The sequence below is a fragment of the Carcharodon carcharias genome, chromosome 21 (assembly GCF_017639515.1).
Source record: "Carcharodon carcharias isolate sCarCar2 chromosome 21, sCarCar2.pri, whole genome shotgun sequence".
NCBI classification, from domain to species: Eukaryota; Metazoa; Chordata; class Chondrichthyes; order Lamniformes; family Lamnidae; genus Carcharodon; species Carcharodon carcharias.
Window position 1 is genome coordinate 45,624,358 of NC_054487.1, and position 22,091 is coordinate 45,646,448.

At 42.6% G+C, this 22,091-nt stretch overlaps 1 protein-coding gene across 1 annotated transcript in view; it reads left to right on the forward strand.

Annotated features, from left to right (window-relative positions):
• Positions 1-22,091, forward strand: part of LOC121292975 (protein FAM180A) — an 80,398-nt gene that overhangs the window by 55,327 nt on the left and 2,980 nt on the right. The window contains exon 2 of the mRNA XM_041215484.1: positions 11,222-11,325. Coding sequence (XP_041071418.1) covers positions 11,222-11,325 — 104 coding nt within the window. The remainder of the gene's footprint in view (positions 1-11,221; positions 11,326-22,091) is intronic.

Sequence of the window (22,091 nt, forward strand, 5' to 3'; positions counted from 1 at the left end):
TTTGTACCTCACTATCTCTGTAGAAGCTTCCAGTCACACAACCCTTAGAGATAACTGCATTTCTTCAATTCTGGCCTTTAACACATCCCAGGTTTTAATTTCTCCACCATTGACAGCTGTGCCTTCAGCTGCTTAGGCCCTAAGCTCTGGAATTCGTTTTTTATACCTCTTCACCTCTCAATCTCTTTCTCCTCATGGCTCCACAGCATGCATCTTTTCTCTTTGGCAGATTCTCAACCCAGAGGTTAACCTGATTGACAGCCTTGGCTTGGGTGGGGAGGAGCCCGGAGTAGGCTGCAGAAAGAGGTAGATCCAGTCCCTGACATCAGCGTGTGTGGTAAGGTTGGGAGATCCAATTCTGGGAATCCCACAAATCACAAAAAGCATGGTAGAACAGAATATAAGCATTCTAAAGTCTTGTTTTTGGTGCAACCGTGGGTCCCCATAGTTGACCAGCATCATTTTAGTACATCATATGCTTCACCGCATTGCCATGAAGAGACACCTGTGCTTGCAGAACCTGACAGTGATGATGACAAGGAAGAGGAAGCGGCCTCACAGCTTGTGGAGAATGCTGAGCAAAGTGAAGAACGAGAACAGTCGAGCCTGCAGGCAGCTATCTGAACAAAGCGAACACAACTAGGCGTTTTCAAAATAATGGTTGATCCACCAAAAATAAAGTCACTTTACAACTGTCTGTTCTCCCCCAACACCATCACAAGATCCCTCACTTCCAAGACTTCTGCCAAGTTCCTTCAAAATATAGAAATCCTACAAAAAGAGGAAGCATACACAGAAATGAATACAGAACTGTATGTTCACAAGTTACGTTTACAGACCAACATGTTTTCCAAGAAGTACCAGAAATTCCACTCAACCTATCAGCAACGACTTCTTAACATCATGTCGATCCTCTTTCCTGGCGAACTTACTTGCTTGTGCTTTTAACCCATTACTTCTATAATCCTTGAGTGAGATGGAGTTCAGTGATGGGTAGCTGGGAGAGTCACCAGCTGGCACTTTATAGGGTGAGGTGACTTTCAGATCAGCTTGTGCATGTGAAAGATATGAAGGGGCCTTAAGGAAACAAACTGACTGCCACGCTCTGGAGAGACAGTGACACCTCTAGCCGGTTCTTGCAGTCCACTGGTGTGCTTGCAAGCACTGGCTAGTTTCACGTAAGCATGGTACATGCAGATATGGTTACCTTTATTATCAATGCAGTGTGTGGATTTCCTGTGAATCTATTTCCTTCACTTGAGGATTATGTAGGAGTGTGTGGAGAGGCCCTGGATATTCGTCGTGCCCCAAAATTCTTTGTTCAGCTCTACTCATCTCCACTTCTCTTTCTTACCTATATGTCCCGTTTGGCTCTGCAACTGTGACTGAGTAAGAGGCAGCAGGATAAGGATGACAGGCAAATGGTAAGTTAGAGGCAATCAAATTAGAACTCAGGCTGAGACACCAATGGGAAACCATACCGTCCTTTGTTCTTCTGTCCTACGATTGGTGCTCTATTTAATTGCTGGAGTCCTTGACCAGGGCAGTGTAAAGGGACCTTCATTCTGTATATAACTTGTATAAGCCCAAAATGAGAGTGGTCAAAAGGGCAATATAACCTATGCTATTCTTCAGTGCAGTCTATTTGGTTTCAGTATATTTCCTTCCAGACAAAGCAGTAAGTCCTATTTTATTGAACTTGATTTGGGAAAGTGTCAGATTTCCCTTCTGCTGCTGCAGAATTTCTTCATTTCAGACAGCACATTAATGAGAATGGTACAATTGGTTAAGGTAGGAAATAATTACTGCTTCATTGCTAATCAATGACGCCTACTGGAACACTGCATGTCTGTATACAGGGGTGTGAGATGAGGACAATATTGGCCTTCACTTCATTCATACTGAATATGAATATTGGTGGTGAGAAATCTTTCAAAACAATAATTTGTGACCAAGTTAACTGTCACTTGAACAGACATAGATTAATTAAGGAAAGCCAGACCAGATTTGTAAAGGGAAAATCATGTTTAATTAACTTGATCCCATTTTTTTAATGAAGTGAGAGGGTTGATGAGGATAATGTGGTTGATGTTGTCTACATAGACTTCCGAAAGGCATTTGACAGAGCGTCACATAGTAGGTTTGCCAGCAAAGTTAAAGCCCAGGGATGAAAGGGACAGTGGTGGCATGGATATGAACTTGACTGAGTGACAGGAAACAGTTGTCTTTCAGAAGCTGTAGAGTTTTGCAGGAGTCAGTACTAGAACCTCTGTTTTTTTTGATACATATTAATGACCTAAATTTCATGCACAGGGCACAATTTCAAAAAATGCAAGTAACACAAGACTTTCAAGTATAGTGAACTGTGCAAAGGTTAGTGGTAAACTTCAAGAGGACATAAACAGACTGGTGGAATAGGAAATCATATGGCAGATGAAAATTAATACAGAGAAGTGTGAAGTGATTTGTTTTGGTAGGAAGAACAAGGTGAGGCAATATAAAATGTAGGGTACAATTTTAAAGAGGGTGTAGGAGCAGAGGGACATTTGTGCACATACCACTGGAGGTGGTAGGGTAGGTTGAGAAAGCGGTTAATAAAGCATATGGGATCCCGGACTTTATAAACATGGGTATAGAATACAAAAGCATGGAAGTTGTGGTGAACCTTTATAAAACTCTGGCTCGCCCTCAAGTGGAGTATTGTGTCCAATTCGGGACTGCTTACTTTAGGAAGAATGTAAAGGCATTAGAGAGGGTGCAAAAATAACTTCCAAGAATGGGTCCAGGGATGAGGAGCTTCAGTTAAATGGATAGATTGGAAAAGCTGGGACTGTTCTCCTTAGAGAAGAGATTAAGAAGATAATTTTGTAGAGGCATTCAAAATCATGAAGGGTCTGGACAAAGTAGATAGAGAGAAACCATTCCCATTGGTGGATGGGTCGAAACCAGAGGACACCAATTTAAGGTGAGTGGCAAAAAAACCCAGCAATGACATTAGGAAACACATTTTCTGCAGCGAGTGGTTTAGATCTGCAAGGCACTGCCTTAGAGTCTGGCAGAGCCAGATGCAATCAAGGCTTTCAAAAAGGTCTTGGATAAATATGTGAAGATAGAAGATTTGCAGAGCTATAGGGAAAAGGCGTGACAGTGGAATTAGGTGACTTGTTCTTGTAGAAAGTCCGCACAGACATAATGGGTTGAATTGTCTCTTTCTCAGCTGTAACCATGGCTGGGATTTTCCACTTTGAGCCTAAGTCCCATGAGGATGGGGGTGGGGGAGACTGGAAGCAAAAGTGATTTCTGCTGTGAAGCCCAGCAGGAAATTCCATCAAATCGCATGATGCTGGGCTCATTAATTATGCAGCCAGGGGTTTCCTGACGTTTTACCAGGCGGATCGGGCAGGATGTTGCACGCCTCGCTGTCGTATCCGGGCGCCTTATTTAAAAGGCAGCAAGACAGCTGCTGCTTGAGGATCCATGTCCTGGAACCACCTCCAGCTTGAGGCTCTATGTGGTAGATGCTGCAAACGATCAATGGTCACTGGAGGCCTCCATCTCTTCCATTCTCTGCATGTTGCCCCAGGCCTTCGTCTAGGTAAGTCTTGACATGCACATGATGTCGGTTGGACATGTTCTGGATCGTCGTATCATCGCATCAGCGGGGAGGGGGACGATTGGATGGTGGGGGAAAATTCCATTTGGGGGTTTATTTGCATCCCAACAATGGGATGAGAAAGTGGTTAATAAAGCATATGGGATCCTGGGCAGTGGGGGCTGCTAGTTCCCACTGTCAATTCTCGTTGTCGGGAAACCAATTTCCCATGGGATTGTCTACCCTGCCCACCAGACTCCCACCAGTGGCGGGGGTGGGAACAATTCTGTCCTATCTTTCTGTTCAACGATTCTCTGTAAATTAGAGGCCTAATGCCTGTTAAAAAAGCCTTTGAGAAATGAATCACTATGAGTGGGCCAAGTGTCAGGCCTGCTGGTCTCAGGCTCCTGAGGTTGCAAACTGAAGATAAGCATTAGTGCATTTCATATAAAATATGACTGATCCACCGATCTTTCTTCTGAGCTATGCAGCTGTACAGAAAACCAGAAGTTCTACTGCTGGCCAAGAACAAATTGTTCCCATCAAGTTACCACTCATGCAGCCGTGCAAAAAAGCGTAAAATGAATAGGCTGCGCACAACAACCAAAAAGTTGGAAGGTATATTGATGCTTAATCTAAAAATGCCTGATCCAGCTCACCTGACATCACTGTTAACAGAATGTAATTCTGTTCTATCATGGGGCCAGTCTCCATGAATATTTAGATGAGGCTCGAGATCCAATTTTGGGCTGGTTTTGTGTCTCTTTATTTTGCCGTGCTCTGAGTCTGGACCCACAAACAGGCCCAGACTAATTTCCATCTTAACATTCTTTCTAGTGTTTGGTGGACAGCAACATCCAAAGCATCAATTATAAAATACCTGTTTCCACTATGATGCTGGATTCACTGATTAATAAGACGTACATTAGGTTGTTTTACTTTTACTCAAGGAGCAACTCAAAATTTTTTTTCCTTGTTTTCCACTTCTTCTCCCACCACTTTTTCCAATTTCCTCCTTTCTTGAAGGCATTGACTTTTTAAATGAATTTTTCATGGGATGTGGGCATTGCTGGTTAGGCTAGCATTATTGTCCATCCCTAATTGCTCTTGAGAAGATGGTGGTCAGCCACCTTCTTGGTCCGCTGGAGTCCATGTGGTGTAGGACACACACAGTGCTGTAGGAAGGGAGTTCCAGGATTTGGACTCAACTAAAGTGAAGGAATGGTAATATAGTTCTAAGTCAGGATGGTGAGTGGCTTGGATGGGAACATACAAGATGCATCTGCTGCCCTTGTCCTTCTAGGTGTTGGAATTAACTGGTTTGGAAAATATTCTTGACAGTGCCTGGTGGGTTGCTGCAATGCATCTTGTAGAATATACCTCAGCCAGGTGCGCCAATAATGGAGCGAGTGAATGTTTAAGGTGGTGCATGGAATGCTGATCAATTGTGCTGCTTTGTTCTGGATGGTGTTGATCTTCTGGAATGTTGTTGGAGCCGTACTCATCTAGGAAAGTCAAGAGTACTCCATTAAACTCCTGACTTGTGCCTTGTAGATGGTGGACAGGCTTTGAGGAGTCAGGAGGTGAGTTACTTGCTGCAGGATTCCTAACCTCTGACCTGCTCTTGTAGCCACAATATTTATATGGCTAGTCCACTTCAGTTTCTGGTCAGTGGTAGCCCCCAGAATGTTGATAGTGGGGGATTCAGTGATGGTAATGCCATTGAATGTCAAGGGAAGATTCTCTCTTGTGGAGATGATCATTGCTTTGTGAAGTTTGAATGTTACTTGCCATTTATCAGCCCAAGCCTGAATGTTGACCTTGCTGCATTTGGGCACAGACTGCTTCTGTATCTGAGGAGTTGTGAATTGTGCTGAACATTGTACAATCATCAGCGAATATCCCTACTTCAGGCCTAATGATAGAAGGAAGATCATTGATGAAGCAGCTGAAGATGGTTGGGTCGAGGACACTACCCTGAGGAACTCCTGCAGTGATGTTCTGCAACTGAGATTATTGGCTCTGACAACCATAACCATCTTCTTTGTGCTCGGTATGACTCCAACCAGTGGAAAGTTTTCCTGCTGACTCCCATTGACTTCATTTTTGCCAGGACTCTTTGATGCCACACTTTGTCAAATGCGGCCTTGATTTTGAGGTCAGCCAGTCCCACCCCAGCCCTGGAATTCAGTTCTCCTGTCTATTTTTGGGCCAAGGCAATGTGGTGAGGAGTTGAGCGCTCCTGGCAGAACCCACGCTGAACATAAAGGGATGCAGGTTGTCTTGTGTTGTAGCAACCTGATTTTAAATTACAGGAATTTGTTTTTAAAAAAATATAAAACTCTTTTCCAGTCGCATTGGTTACATATCCGGTTTCTCAGTAGATTAAAACAAAAATCATATTTAAAAGATTTTATACATGTCTATTAGTGTCCTTGCGTCCAAAATAACCAGCTTGGTTTTGAAAGTTTCTGTGAAGGACTGCAAATACAACTAATGGAAGGTGATTAAACTCAGCCTGGGCACCAGTTTTGTGAGGAAGGTGTACTGGTCAGTAAGTGAGACTTGATAGCAGTCTCAATGACACATTTCATCACTTTACTGGTGATTGAGAATAGACTGGTGAGACAGAAATTGGCTGAATTGGATCTGTCCTGCTTCTTGTGACCAGGACATACAATTTTTCACATTGCTCCTAGATCAATTGCAGGTTGGCTTCACAGGTGCCAATTCTCACATGTGCCTCATGCAAATAAACTGGTTGTTATGTATAAACCGAGGCAATGGGCATTGAGATGTGTTTTTGGCTACATACAGGCAAGCCCAACCCTATCTATGCCTGACTCCCAGTTATTCACATTTCTAGCATGCAGCAATGGATTAAAATCAAGGGCAGGAACCCTTTCCCTTTCCTAATCCAGGATGCTCAGTCTGATAATAGCATCCCAAATATCAAGATCAACTGCTCAACACAGACCAGAGAGCAATCATGAGGCCTTCTAGGTCTGTGCAGCTTGGTTACTATCTGTTTTAATGAGCTAACTAGTTGAGGCGTATGTAGTAAATGTGGAGAATCCATGCACATATGTATAGTGATAAGTATCTGAAAAACATAATCAGGACAGGAAGAAGCTTGCAATAAGGATACCTTTTGGTCAGATTTTAAACCTTTAAGCATTAATATAAATTTTTAAAATTGCATTGTTGGCACATTAATAAGTGAAAACAGATGCTGGAATGTAAGGTATGAGGATATTTCCTTTGGTTATTAGTTCCAATTTCTACAGCTCACAGATGCCAAAATAACCATAAATCAGCACAGCTTCTGCTATTGAAGTAAAGAACAAGTTAATTATTGGATTAATTTGTCACTGATGTGGGGATGAAAATTATTAATTCCACTTAGATGGGTCTGTTTACTTCTTGCTCTCTCAAATGTTGACTACATCAGGTCACTTTGACCATATCTTCCATGTGGAGATGTAACTGTATGGGACATAAGTATTGAAGCCATCTCTAGTGTTCAATACAAATGGATGAGTTAGCCAATATATACCAATTAAGTATGCAATAATTGTGCATTTTCAATCAGTGGTTATGAGATGAATATTTGTACAGAAGCTGCATCTATACGTAAAAACAATGGCTTGGGGTTTTCACTTGATTGTGCTGGTTTCTTCAGCGGAATTCTAAGCACAATCAGCATAATCCAAGTTTCTGCCATCGTTTGTGCAAGTTTCAGAAAATAGGCCTGAATTTTTTGGTCGGCATGCAGGGGTGAGCCCGACATGCCGGCACGAGAAATGACATGTGATGATGTTGGGCATACGTCCCAACATCATCGCGCTGATTTGTGATGTTTCATTTGGTGGGCATGAAGCTGCGAAGCCAACCTTAAGGCTGGCGGGCAGGCAAAAAGGCCAAGCGGCCTTCATGTTTTTTAGGAAACCTCATCCACAAGCGGGATGATGTTTCCTACAGCTTTTACCACTTAAATTAAAAGGTTTTCTGAAATATAAAAACATTTCCCATCTCATATGATATAGTCACATGAGGGGACATGTTTAATTAAATTTTCAAGCCATTTATTTATTTATTTAAAAAGCACTTCGTGCCTCAGGGAGATTGAAGCACTCTTTCGTGTACATGCTCCCGCTGACTGAGAAATTCAGGCCATAATGCTGAAGGCAGGCCATGCTTACAAAACTGGCCCCCAGGGTCAAGTAATCACTAATTCCATGAATTGTATTTGCAGATCTCATAGAAACTTTTAAAATTAAGTGGTATTTGGGACGTAAGGATACTAATAGATTTGTTTAAAAGCTTTTAAGTGTGATTTTTGTTTTAATTTTCAGAATCAGAATATGTATCCTAGTGTGACTGGAAAAGAGTTTTATATATTTTTTAAAAGCGAATTTCTGTAATTTAAAATGGGGTTGCTACAACACAAGACAACATGTGCGCTAAATAGTGAAAACAGCATATTATAAATAGAGCCAAGTGATCCCAAAACCAACAGATCAGATCAAAGTCTGGCCAGCTGCATGAATGGGTGGTGGATAATTAAACAACTAACTGACGAGGAGGCTCCAAAAACATCTCCATCATCAATAATGGTACGTCAGTACAAAAAAGGCTGATACATTTACGGCCATCCTCAGCCAGAAGTGCTGAGTTGATGATCTATTTCAACCTTTTCCAGGGGTCCCCATCATCACAGATGCCTGTCTTCAGCCAATATGATTCACTCCGTTTGATATCAAGAAACACCTGAAAGCACTGGATCAGTCTAAGGCTGTTCCAGTACAGCTACAATTCTTGTACCTATCTGACAATCTGGAAGTTGCCCAGCTGCGACCTTTCCAGACAAAAAAGGACAAATCCAATCCAGCCATTTACCGCTCCATCAGACGACTCTCCATCATCTGCAAACTGATGGATGGTGTCATTGACAGTGCTATCATGGTACTTACTCAACAACAACCTGTTCACAAATACTCTTGGGTTTAGCCAGGGTTACTTGGCTCCAGACCTCATTACAGCCTCGATACAAACAAAGACAACAGAGCTGAAGGGGAAAGGTCTGCCCATGACACCAAGGCAGCATTTGTGCAAGTTTTGTACCAAGGAGGCCTAGCAAAATTGAAGCCTGTGGGAATCAAGGGGAAAACAGGGCTGGAGGCATTTCCTGCACAAAGAAAGATGGTTGTGGTTGTTGGAAGGCAATCACCTTTGTTATGACACAGCTGTTGGTAAAGGCTGAGTTGTTTAAATCCCAGAGGGAAACTTGAACAACTGTCATAACCTATATGTTCAATTGGTATGTTTGAGATGCAGCTCTGAATTCAGAAATAAAACCACCAAGCCTCATGAGGTTTTTTATATAAAACTAAATTAAACATTTATTAATTAATTAACTAATGAAACAAATACAGATGTCTACAAATTACTACCATAATAATTTTTAAACAAATCCCCAAATAAATCACTCCCAGGTAAATCTTCACCAAGGCAACAATAACTCATAAACTTTAAACAGGCACCAGGCAAAGCACATTTGACCATGCAAATTCAAAATGATGTTCCTTTGCAGACACAATGAAGGCTTACAGGCTGGTTAGATCTTAAATGCCTTTGACTCACACACAAACTCCCTCTGTTTATACCTAGCTTCCCCCTTGAATGTAAATTTTCCATTTTATTACTAGTTTTTAAAAAAAATTACCTCTCCTAACAATAAGCCCTTTCATTCAACCAATTTTATTAATAAACTGAAAAAAAAACACATTGCTTGGCGTCTTCTAGCTGGGTTCAAGATTTCACCCATTCTTTTGAATGGTTTATTCAACAAATGCAAATGTACTCTCCCTTCTATCTTTATTTACTGTTTACCCTATTAACATCACAAACTACTATACATCAACGCACCCAGACTAGCTGGTTTTAATCCAATTAAACCACACACAAACACACACATAGACACTCACATAGACACAGACACAGGTCCTACTACAATTCCAATTTAATGATAATTTTCAATAACATTATAGACATTAATATGCCTTCATGACACCTCAGTCCCAGAGCAATGCTGCAGGAGTTCCTCAGGGTGGAATCCAGTCCAACCACCTTCAGTTGCTTCATCAAAGACCTGCCCTCCAACATAAAGTCAGAAGTGGGAATGTTCACTGATGATTGCACAATGTTCAGTATCATTTGCAATTCCTCAAACAATAAAGTAGTCAGTGCCTGCATATAGCAAAACCTGGACAACATTCAGACATTCAGGTTTGGGTTGACTAATGGCAAGTAACATTTGTGCCACACAAGCATCAGGCAATGACCATCTCCAACAAGAGAGAATCTAATCAACTCTCCCATCTCTTTGACATAGAATAGCATTACCATTACTGAATACTTCATTATCAACATCCAGTCAGTTCCAATAACCAGAAACTAAACTGGACCATCCATATAAACACTGTGGCTACAAGAGCAAGTCAGAGGCTGGGAATTCTGTGGTGAATAACTCCCCATCTTATTCCCCAAAACCTATCCACCTTGTTGACAAGGCACTTCAGGAGTTTGATGGAATACTCTCTACTTGTCTGGATCTGTACAGCATAGACAACATTCAAGAAGCTAGACACCATCCAAGACAAAGCAGCTCACTTAATTGGCATTGTATTCACCACCTCAACTATCCACTCCTTCTACCATTGACACATAGTAGCAGCAGTGTACCATGTACAAAATGCACTACAGCAACTTAACAAGGCTCCTTTGATAGCACCTTCTAAACTTGCAACCTCTACCACCTAAATGGACAAGGATAGCAGACACATGGGAACACTGCCATCTGCAAGTTCTCCTCCAAGCCACACACCACCCTGACTTGGGAACTATATCACTATTCTTTCACTGTTGTTGGGCCAAAATCCTTTTCTAACAGTACTGTGTGTACTTACAACACATGGGCAGAAATAATTCAAGAAGGCAGTTCACCACCACCTTTAAAGAGCAATTAGGCAATAAATACTGACCTTGCGAGGGACACCCACATCACAAGAACAAGCAAAGAGAGCTAACTCAGAGGCGCTAGATTGACATTAGTTAAAATGCTTATTTTTTTTGTTAGAAGCCTGTTTTCAGTTGTTTTAAGCAAACTTCAGCAAGATACTACTTCCAAATAAATTAAGGAAATCATCTTAAAGCAATTTTTTCGCGGAGAACATGTTTTAAAATTGCTGCCCAATTGTACTGAGTCATGGTGATTTTACGTTCAGCGATATGCAAATTGGGCAAAAATGCAGGGGGAAAATCTTTTCAAAACAGGCACAATTACGTATAAATGGCCAATAGCACCCAAAATAGAAACCATACCCCAGAGCCCGTGACATGATAAAGACTGTATGAGAATGTGTGGTGGGTCTCCCAGGGTAGTGTTTGCACCACATAAAATGTAAGTGAATTTTATGTTTTATGTTATGTGTAGGATACAGTATTAATATTAGTTGTTTATTGATTTTATGCCCACTATTATTCTTGATGTTAATATTGTTGTTAATGGTTTATTTGAAGTGCTTGATTTTGTGACTGTTTTCATTTCCTTTCCTTTTCCTCTTCTAGTTCTCTTCCCATCTGCACAGAGATTGAAGAGAAACCTAGATTTCGACATTCCTATTAACCCTGTGTTCCAGAAGTCGCAAAAGGATGTGGAGCTGCTGTATGAGGTTTCTCTCTTTCACTCTCTCGCTCCTTTACACTTCTGTTTCATTGTTATTGAATACTTAACCTGATCAGCTGTTAGGCAATTATATATTAATTAACTAGCCCTCAAAACTGCTCAATGCAAACAGACACTTATCACTTCCCTCTTAAAGATAAGGGTATTTTTTTGATTTTCTGGGTGAAGGATAGTTATACTATTAACTGTTCTTGGTTACAAGATTTAGAGAGTAACTCAGTGTAATGGAACTTGATTTGTAACTTGATTGATATATTCTATTGTTCAATGAGCACCCAGGATAACGGAACAAATACAGTTTATCTTTCTTTGGATAAAGGTGCCCTGTAAAATGTAGCATTTTGTTCTCAATCAACATGGTACTTTACAATGCCTTAAACAATCTGTTCCAAATCAACATGGCACTATGCAGCATAGCATTCTTCACAGGCTTACTGTTGTGCTGTACCATGCTGTGCGCCAAATAATTTTGAACAGCAGCCTGCAACCTCCCCCAAAACATCCAAAAACAAAAGAAAACTGTACAGTCAAATGCCCCTGTTTAGAGGAAATATGCACCAAAATGTTCCAAAGCCATCAAATTAGGAAAGTCTTCATTTAGTCATTTGGTAGAACAGAAGTTGAGTATTGCTGAAAAAAGAGACGTGTCTAAGCTTTTCATCTGGCACTTATCAGGACACTCGCAAGAATACCAATATAAGTGGAAAACAACAATTTATACTACATGTGAAGAGAGTTCTGATTGGATGGCAAGCAGCGTCGCCATGGAGAATGCACCAATGATGGTGACTGACAGGTAACTGCTGAGCATTGTTTGAATTTTAAATCAGGCAGTTTGACTCTGGTTGGTCAAGGCATTGTCTTGAGGAATGAGTCAGCGAATGGCTGTCATTTATTTTGTTCTTTCTGTCTGCAAACAACAGGTCCCTGTGTATTAATATATGTAGCTTCCAGTACAGGCAAATGCGCCACACTGCGAGCTCAACTGACAATCTTAAATTGGTTGTCAGCATAATTCTTAGCACATTGAGGATTATTTAGCAAATGTTGTCCAATTGCAGAATCACATCTAATGTTAGATGCTGTGTTTTGAGTTTTGCAAGAACGGGCTGCTTGGGTACGGTCTGTACCCTGCCCGTTGCAAACAGCAGCTGGGAAATGCTGTTTGATACGATCTGCCAGTCTTTGGGAAGTACTGCCTACATACCTGGCATCACATTGGCACTGAAATTCATATACTACATTATTAATTTGGGCGACGGGCAGAGTGTCTTTTTGGCTTGACGGCAGCATCCAGTTAGTGGCAAACAACATGAGTTTGTTTCACCTGTTGCTCAGATTTTTGAGATGCCTTGCCCTTGCAGGGTATCCTGGGGTAGACTGGGCACTTTTCAGGACCAAAAGTGATGGCCTTAGGCCAGTTCATGAGTTTGCGTGATATACAGCGTGAAATGATCTGATCGGTGTAGCCATTATCCCGCAGGATGCCTTTGACGCGCCCTGTTTCAGCATCAAGCTTGAATGGTGAGCAAATGGCTTAGTCCCTATTTACAAGGTTGCCACTAAGACCAATCTTATAGTGTGTGGACCTGAATGAATCCCAACACAGATATTGAAGATAGGCTTATGGTAGAACCGTGGTAGAGAATCCCCTGGCAGATTTCTCAACTTGTATGTCAAGGAAGGGGAGTTCATTTCAAAGCTGAATTTAAGCACATGATGAAGCCCATTAAGACATTTAAGTAAATTGTTACATACAGCTGCAGGTTTGACTATAGCAAACATATCATCCACATAGTGGAAATATGCGAGGGTTAGGAGGTTAGGTGTTATTCCATGGAAGACACGTTTCTCATGGAGCCCAACAAAGATGTTTGCGAGAGTTGGGCTTAGAGGGGATCCCATGGCAGCCCCATCTATTTGGGCATACGGTGTCATTAAAACTGAACTAACTGCATGAATTGCGAGTTCATAAGTTCAATGAATGCGGATTCACACCATGGTGGCGGGTCTAGATTGCCATGATAAAGTGCTGCAGCGAAATATCTATGGCTTACTTAGATGGAACATTGGTGAATAGGCGAGCAATATCAAATGAGCACATGGACACAGCATTGTTACTGATATGTGAGTCCAGTGTGGCCTTTGCAAATGTGAAGAAATCCTTCATCGTGTATATGGAAAACTTGGTCAAAGCTGATTGTAACTATTCACCCAACCATTTGACCAATTCATGTTGTGCAGAACATCTGCTCACCATGCAAGCTTGATGCTGAAATAGGCCACATCAAAGGCATCCTGCAGGATAATGGCTGCCCTGATCAGATCATTTCACGCTGTATATCACGCAAACTCATGAACAGGCCTAAGGCTGTCACTTTCAGTCCTGAAAAGTGCCCAGTCTACCTCAGATTACTCTGGAAGGGCAAGCTATCTTATAAATTTGAGCAACAGGTGAAGCCAGCTGTTTCATGCTGCTACAATGCAGTGGCAACACGAGTGGTATTCACCTCTAACAGAATGCTGCCGTCAAGCCAAAAAAAAGTTCTGCCTATCACAAACTGAGTAATGTGGTAAATGAATTTCAGTGCCAGTTTGATGCTAGGTATGTAGGCTGTACGTCCCAAAGACTGGTGGATCGTATCAAACAGCATGTCCCAGCTGTTGTTTGCAATGAGCAAGGTACAGACCAAACTCAGCCAGCCCGCGCTTGCAAAACTCAAAACACAATGTCCAACATTAGATGTGATTCTGCTATTAGGCAACATTTGCTAAATAATCCTCAATGTGCTAAGAATTACGCTGACAACCAATTTAAGATTGTCAGTTGGGCTTGCAGTGTGGTGCATTTGTGTATACTGGAAGCTACACATATTAATGCACAGGGCCCTGTTCTTTGCAGACAGAAAGAACGTGTACATACATTGCACCTGTTTCAGCTAAACAAAAAAAATGACAGCCATTCGCTGACTCATTCCTCAAGACAATGCCTTGACCAATCAGAGTCAAACTGCCTGGTTTAAATTTCAAACAATGCCTGACAGTTAACTGCCAGTCACCATCATTGGTGCATTCTCCATGGCAACGCCACTTGTCAACTAATCAGTACTCTCTTCATATACAGTATAAATTGTTGTTTTTCCCCTTATATTGGTATTCTTGTGAGTGTCCAGATGATTGCAAGACCAAAAGCTTAGAAACGTCCTCATTAATGTCAGTGTTGCGAGGAATATAACTACAGATTGATAACAATTTATATTTATAAATTAAATAGTGTCTTTAACATCAGAGAAGGTTTACATAGGTAGACAGGAATTTACAAGAGCATAATCAATAGAGGCGATAAATGAATAAACCAGAATAAGAATGAAAGCTGCATTAACCTTTTATATACAACTTCCCCAATACATAAAAAATATCCAGAAGCACCTCTCCTGCTAGCTATAATTTCAGCATGAACTCTAAGGTCAAATTGTAAAGTAACCATTTAACCAATAAGCAAAAGATTATAAAATCATTCTGAGCCCTCAATATCTGTGGAGACCCAAAGGGATTATTAAATATTCGGCATGGGAAAATGAAGTGGAGTGAAGTTTGAGATCCTCATGAGCTGAACTAAACACAAAAGTTGAATGGCTTATGTGGCTCATAAAGAACAGAACCTTGCATCAAATGTACAGTCAGCTACTTAAATAGAAAGAATTGATCTTGCAGCACCCTCTAGTGAGGCAGTATGAAAGAATTTGGACCTCACAGCATCCTCTGGTGAATTAGTAATGAAGTACTCAGGCTTCCTGATATCTCTGTGAACTTCCCTATTTCTAACTGAACATGCAGGAAATAAGCAGCAGGTCAGTCAGCATCTGTAACTTACGTCATATTTTCCTCTCCTTGATTGAAGTATCTATTGTTTCTCCCTGAGCTTCCCCTATTTCTTCACAAGCCCACCAAAGTGCTTTCAGGTATCTTGCAATTTTCAGTTCTGAGAAACTTGCTTTTTCTCATTACAGATTCTGAATGACTTGTACTTTTCTCTATTTTCTGCCACTGTTTTAGATTTCCAACATGTGCAGTTTTTCTTCAATGTAATATCATCCAGTGACTGGGTACTTCAGACTATTGCCAATAGCTGAATGCCATTAAGGAGGGGCTATTGATACTGGATTAAATGTAACTTATTTAGAATGGATGGCAGAAGAAACTTCTTCGCACCAAGATATGTGAGGCCATGGAATCCATTTCCAGGGTTATTGGTTGAGGCAGAAAATATAAGGCTGAATTTTCTGAGCCCACCAGGGGTGGGAACGGAGGCGATTGGGAATGAAGGTATTAGCACTTGTCGGCATACCAGTTTCTCTAATTAATTCCCACTGCCATGACCCTGTATAATATGAGCTTTCAGCCAATACTTTTTAAACTGATACAAACAGATGATTTAAATGGCTGCTACAAATCATGTGACCATTGGCATTTTGAGCTTCAGACAGTTTTGAGTCTCAAGTGAATACCTAATTAAATATGGATGTTCAGAACCATCCATGGAATTCACACAGCCCTTTGTTTATGGATGGATCATAAACAAAAGGACTATAGAACTCCAGATGGCCTGTCTCTCAGTTTCACCCTGGACAAAAGGGAATGTTGAAACTCAATGGTAAGAATTTTGTGGCCCTATCACAGTGGGGATGGGGCCGTAAAAGGTGGCGGGTCATTCAAAACTCCATTGACTTTGGCAGGACAATAAAATGCCGCCGGCGGGATGGGCAGTAAAATTCTTCCCAATGTGTGTAAGATGGATATGAATAGATCTTATCAACTTTCCATTCCATTGTGATGGTTTCCCTGATAAAGTAGACTAGGTGAATCTCAATATGTCAACGGGTAAACAGGTTAATTGGAATCAAGATACACTCCACCTTTGTTTGGAAAAAAAGATTTAGGACTTGTGGAAGTCACATGATGAGGGAACCATTTTTTGTTGTCTGCTTTTAAAACCAGCAAGAAGCTGCTTGGAGACAGAGAGTTACAATGAAAGCTATTGAACCAGTTGGAAATCGACCAAGCAGCCAAGGTAATAAACAGCAATACCTTGAAAGTGAAAGATTCTGACAGAGAGATGGACTCCCCAACCTGTTCCAATTTCAAGTTCACTGAGGTCCAAACTCCTGGAAATTCAACTACAAGAAACCTTAAGAACTTACTGAGAATCCGTTTCTTTACCAGGCCTTCACTTCAGCGAAAGCATCAACATCATCTCCTGCCACAAATATTGAAAGCTGTAAAGGTATAATACCTGCATCTGTATCTAATCTTTGTGTGTGAGAGATTAGTGAGTGAAACAGTGTGTCAAATTTGGTGTATGTGTGTGATAATAAATAACTTTTTTTTCCATTTTTAAACTCAGAAAATGCTTTCTGCTGATTTTTTAAAATTAGGACACTCACTCTGCGGGTAAGAGAACATGCATACTCTTACATACAAACATACTGATCATAAGCAGTGAAAAGAAACACCTAAATTCTGTCTGTGGCAAGGTGCTGGCCAGTTTCACCAGGTCAATGGAAAGGCAGCCCCTAGATCCCATCCAATCCTTCATGAAGGCCAATTAATATTGTTAGAGAGCTCATTGAGAACATGTTAAGGGGCATGTTGGGATTTTCACAGTGGTACAGTGGCTGCATTCGCTGTCTGGGGCAGAGCAGCTGAATGGAGATGGACAGATAGTAGGGAGACAATCATCCACTGAGGGGTTTCCACTCCCTCAGTGTCTAACTCATCTACGACCACAACAAGAGCTTCCTGCATGTGTTCACTAGCTTTCCTGGCAGCTGCTATGATTCTTTCTTCCACTGGCAGTCCAGGCTGCCTCAGCTCTTCATTCCAGCCTGAAACTCTGTGGATCCCAGGTTACAAAGGAGATGGAATAGACCCCCAGCCAGAGGTACAGAGGCAATATAACGGGCTGTCTGCTTACTCGGATCACCATCAGGCAGGGTATTGGCCTTCTGAAAATGTGGTTCTGCTGCCTGGACCAGTACATTCCTGCAAGGTCTCGCTCATTATCCTGGTCCGCTGCATTCCAGAGAATTGTGTGCACCTTGAGGACAGTGAGATCCTGGGATGGTACAGCTCAACAGAGGAAGAGGAGAATCAGGACACGGAAGAAAAGTTAGAGGAAGAAGTTGCAGAACACAGAAATACTCCAGCTGCCCAGGGAAGTGGCCGAGTCAAGGGCGGAGCTCAATAGTCACATCACATCACTGAATGTCAGCGATCATCTGATTCAGGCACATTTAACTTGAATCCCTCTGACCCAGGAAGAAAGGCATTACATGGAACTCACTCTTAGCTGCCTATGCTAACGCATCCATTGAAGACGCACTGTGGAACATGTAAATCCTTCTGCCAATGAAGGATGCACATCTGCCCAGAGATTTCACCACCACCATTGCCTAATTCTTCCCTTCCTTCTTCATTTCATACCTTCCTTCTTGTCCTGCCATTAATAAAAGGAGGCTCATACACCTGGCTTCAAGAGGAAAACTATGCACAGTTACAGGAAGAAGACAACCCAGTGACCCACTCAGTGCTCTGCGTGATGTCTTGTTCTCCACCCTTGACCACTTCTTTGTGGTGCTCCCTTTGTGATCTTGGAGGATGTGGAGGCAGCCTGCTCTCTTCTCTTGGCTTGTGGCTGATATGCACAAGGTGACTTTCCTCATCATGGAGGTACCTGTGCGGGATCTCCAGAGAGTGCTGGAGCTGCACTATTGTGCAGAGGCAAGCCTATATGTCCCTGGATCCTGATACACAGATGCTCCCTCTGTCCAAGAGAAATCACCTACAACTGCATTTGGCACCTCCTGCTGTTCACAAGTCCTGCGCTCCTCACACTATATAGGACCCACCGAGGTGTCTGTATTGACACTGGTAGAAGGTGTGACTGTAAAATATGGTGATGCCTCTTCAGAGCTTTGTTTCTTGACTCTGAGCCTGGTGATGGTGAGATAGATGATTTCCTTGGCTCAACGTTTTCACCTGTGGGAGACAAAAGAAGGGAACACTAGAGCTAGCCTTGGAGAGCAGAGGCCTCTGCAATGCTGAGGTTTCTCAAAGCAGAATAGTGTTCAACATGCTGTTGGGCAGAGTGGAGTGCAAGGCTTCCTCTTAATGAGTGTATTGCCTTCTCTAATCACCATCTCCACCGCAAGAGCCCATCTTGCCATGGTGGCTTCCTCAATGTTCGCGATCTTGGTTAATTCTATGGCTGCCTCCTCCATGCTTGTGATCACTTGAAGGTAGGGGACTCTTCAATCCATCTATTATGAGTACACTTCTCCTGCAAGGCCAAAAGAGATTGTGAAGAGGCACCACTGTCCTCTATGACCAATGTCAACTGCTCCAATTCATTAGAAGCTGCACACATCTGTGGTGACAGATCCCCAGCAGCATTACAGCACTGACCCTTTTCTGAGGTGTCAGTAAGTGCCTTAAGCCCACATTCCTCCCATATTCAAGAGCAGCATGTGGCTTCAGTCTCCTCAACTGGTGAGTCTGCTGGAGATTGAATACCCAGCAAACTGGAGTCCTGAGGTTTGGGGCTAGAATTTAATTTGCCAAAGCAGATTTGATCATTGAACCTCTTCTGATACTGGATTCAACTTCTGCAGACCACAATCCTTCGGCGGACTATGTCAGGTATATCCATCCAGGCACGCAATCTGGGTGAGTAGCCTCCTCACGTCACCCACGGAAAAGAAGACTTGCCTTCTCTTCCTCATGGCTTCCTGGAGGACGTCCAGGCCTGCATCTGAGAATTGAGGGGCTGCCCTACCTTGGGTTCTGGGCCTTTGGCCTGAATTTTTTGGATGGCAGGTTCTCACTTCCCTCCATCCAAAGAGCCAGTGGGGAACAAATCTCCGCCGATTCCAAGTGCCCCACAGACATTTCAAGGTCAAATGAGTGTTAAGTGGCTGCAGGCAGGACTTCCGCACCCTCATTCAGGAGTAAGTCCCATCTTAGAGAGCTTCCAACAGCACTGCAGTGGACAGAAGAAGAAATACAGCAGGATGTCAGAGCCTAATTCCAGGCACTGGTAGCCCAGGTAAGTTCAAGGGGTCCCAGGTAGGGGAGGGGAGGGGAGGCCTGGGAGGGTGCGAAGAGGTGGATCTGGGGGAGTGTGGTGGGGAGGAGACCGGGGGGAGGGGGGGAAGGTGGTTCGGAGGACTGCCCCTTAAAGTAGGGGGCATCTGGCTTCAGAACCCCAACTACCCTTTCCCACCTGAGATGTAACTCTTTTTTTTGGGCTACCCCCAGGGAAGTTCAATCCTCCCACCAGCCTAAAAATTGAGGCTGTGTGGAAAACGGCCCTTAAGTGGCCAATAATTGGTAACTTAAGGGCCTCAAATGGGGCAAGGATGGGCTGGCTTCCTGTCCGAGGCCTTACCTGCTCCAGCATAAAATCACTGTGAGGTTCGGGGGGCGGGGACTCAGAGGGAACCTGTCCCTTCAACTTCACATTCCCCCCCACCCACCCCCACTACGCCTAAAAACCCACTGGTGGGGGTGTGTAAAATTTAGCTCCTGGCTTTTCTGAGACATTCCAGTCTCCTCACAATGCAGTTTTTTCCAAGCTGAACTTAGAGCTGGTTGGGCCAAATGGCCTATTTCTGCATTGTAAGTTCAGTGTCTTATTAAACGCCGCCCCTTAACACTGACATAAACACTCATATAATTTCTACTCAGGAGCTTGGTCCCAAAGTATAATTTACTTGATAACTGGGTTCCTCACTAGACTCCTCGTGAATGCCTAAACCCCATAATAACCATTTCCAGTGATCAGATCTCTCGCAGTAAACACTCTTCAATGACTACATTCTTTGCACTATCATCACATTAGTAGTCAGTGTCACACAGTCACTATCCCCACTGATAAGGGGCATTCAAACTCTCCTCTATAAATGGAATTCTCATATTGCCTTTTCTGAGTGACCTTTCCCACAGTTACTGTTCCCAGTGAATTAATCCCCACACTACAAACATTCTGAATGGTTTTCCCCCTTGCAACCTCAATGATTTTATACACTAATGGTAACAGGGAGTGATGACCAAAATCTTCATTGTGAACCTTCTCGGTGGCATCTGCTTTTACATCATAATGTTTCACTGTTTCTACCATGCTAGCCTCACCCCACCCCCATCCCCCACCCCAACAACACCACCACAAAAAATAACCCCCTTCCCCATTACTTGGTCACTCATTTATCCTCTTGACTATCTTAATTTGTTACAGTATGCTTCCTTATTGCCTGAGCTTCTCATAACTTTGCTGCTCAATGATTATTTGTCCAACAGAATTGAATTAAATGAAATGGTCCAAGGTAAGTAGATAGCAGCACAATCCTACCCCAACTACCCATGTACACAGAAATCCAAGTTTCAATCCTTTAGATTTATGATTGGTTTTAATAAAAAATTCTTTGAAGTTCAAATAACATCATCCATGATTCTCCTCCCTGTTAATCGGTATTTGATAGCTTTACATTATATGCCCAGGTTTTATGAACAATTTTAGATTTATGTTTTTTTTGCATAACCATTTTTGATCCATTTTCCTGGTTTGCCTAGTTAGAGAGAGGGGAGATAGTTGTTTGCCTTTGGTGATAGAGAATTTGTTATGTATCCGATCCCTGCCAATTTAGTCATGGTATCGGGTGTAGGTCAGCTTGCTTGCAGAGTATTTAGTAATACATAGAATACTTCTGCAATATGGACTGATCTCAGCTTTTGCAATTCAGTGGATTTCAATGCTGGATCAACCAAATCAAAACCCAGAGTATAAAATTAATCCAAACACCTACCTCTATTCTCCAGTCCAAAGCATTAATTCTAAGGGTTGAATTTTTTGTGGGGGCATACTGCTCGCCCCACCTCCTGGAAGAAAAGTCAGCCACAAACCGACCAATCCCGCAGTGAAGGATGCCCTGCCCTTGAGAGCTGCCAGTGAGAGTAGTGAGTGCTGCTGGGACTGCAAGGAGACACACGAACGGATGTCATGGACACCGTACAAGGTGAGTCCGGGGTTTCTTGTGCAGGGAAGGATCAGGTACCCTAGAGAGGGGGTTGGGGGGTGTGGGTTTTGGAGGCTGGGCAGGGAGGCATGAAGGGGGATATGATCTTTCACTCTTTCACCAACTTTGGTGAGAAAACAGCCTTCTCACTCTCATCCGCCTTCCACTGCCCAGCATATTATGGCAATGGAGATAAATTAGGCTCTTAATTGTCAATTAATTTGGCAGTTAAGGACCTCAATAGATTTAATGGGGGGTGGCCTAATGGGCACCTTACCCACCACACTCCCAACTCCCACGTATTATGAGCACTGGGTCGGGGGTGGGTGGGAAGGCAGTGAGCAAAGACCTGCCCCCACCTGCTGAAAACACGCCTGCCGTGGTGGGGAGCGAGGGGGAGGGGTGGCCTGTAAAATTCCCCCCAAGTGTATTTCACTCTTCACAGATAGAGATTCAAACTGCTATTAATTTCTCCATTGTTTTTCCCAATCACTATTCCAGTTTCCCTCCTCCTTTGTTCATGCTGGAGTAAAGCTTCATGGATTCTGGATACTCTGTTGGACTTCATCAAGTGGACCATCCTTCATGTGTGAGCTTAGGCCATCAAATTACACGGACTATTCAAATGTGGAGGACAGTCACAGCTGAGCTCAAAGATAAAAACAAAAAACTGCGGATGCTG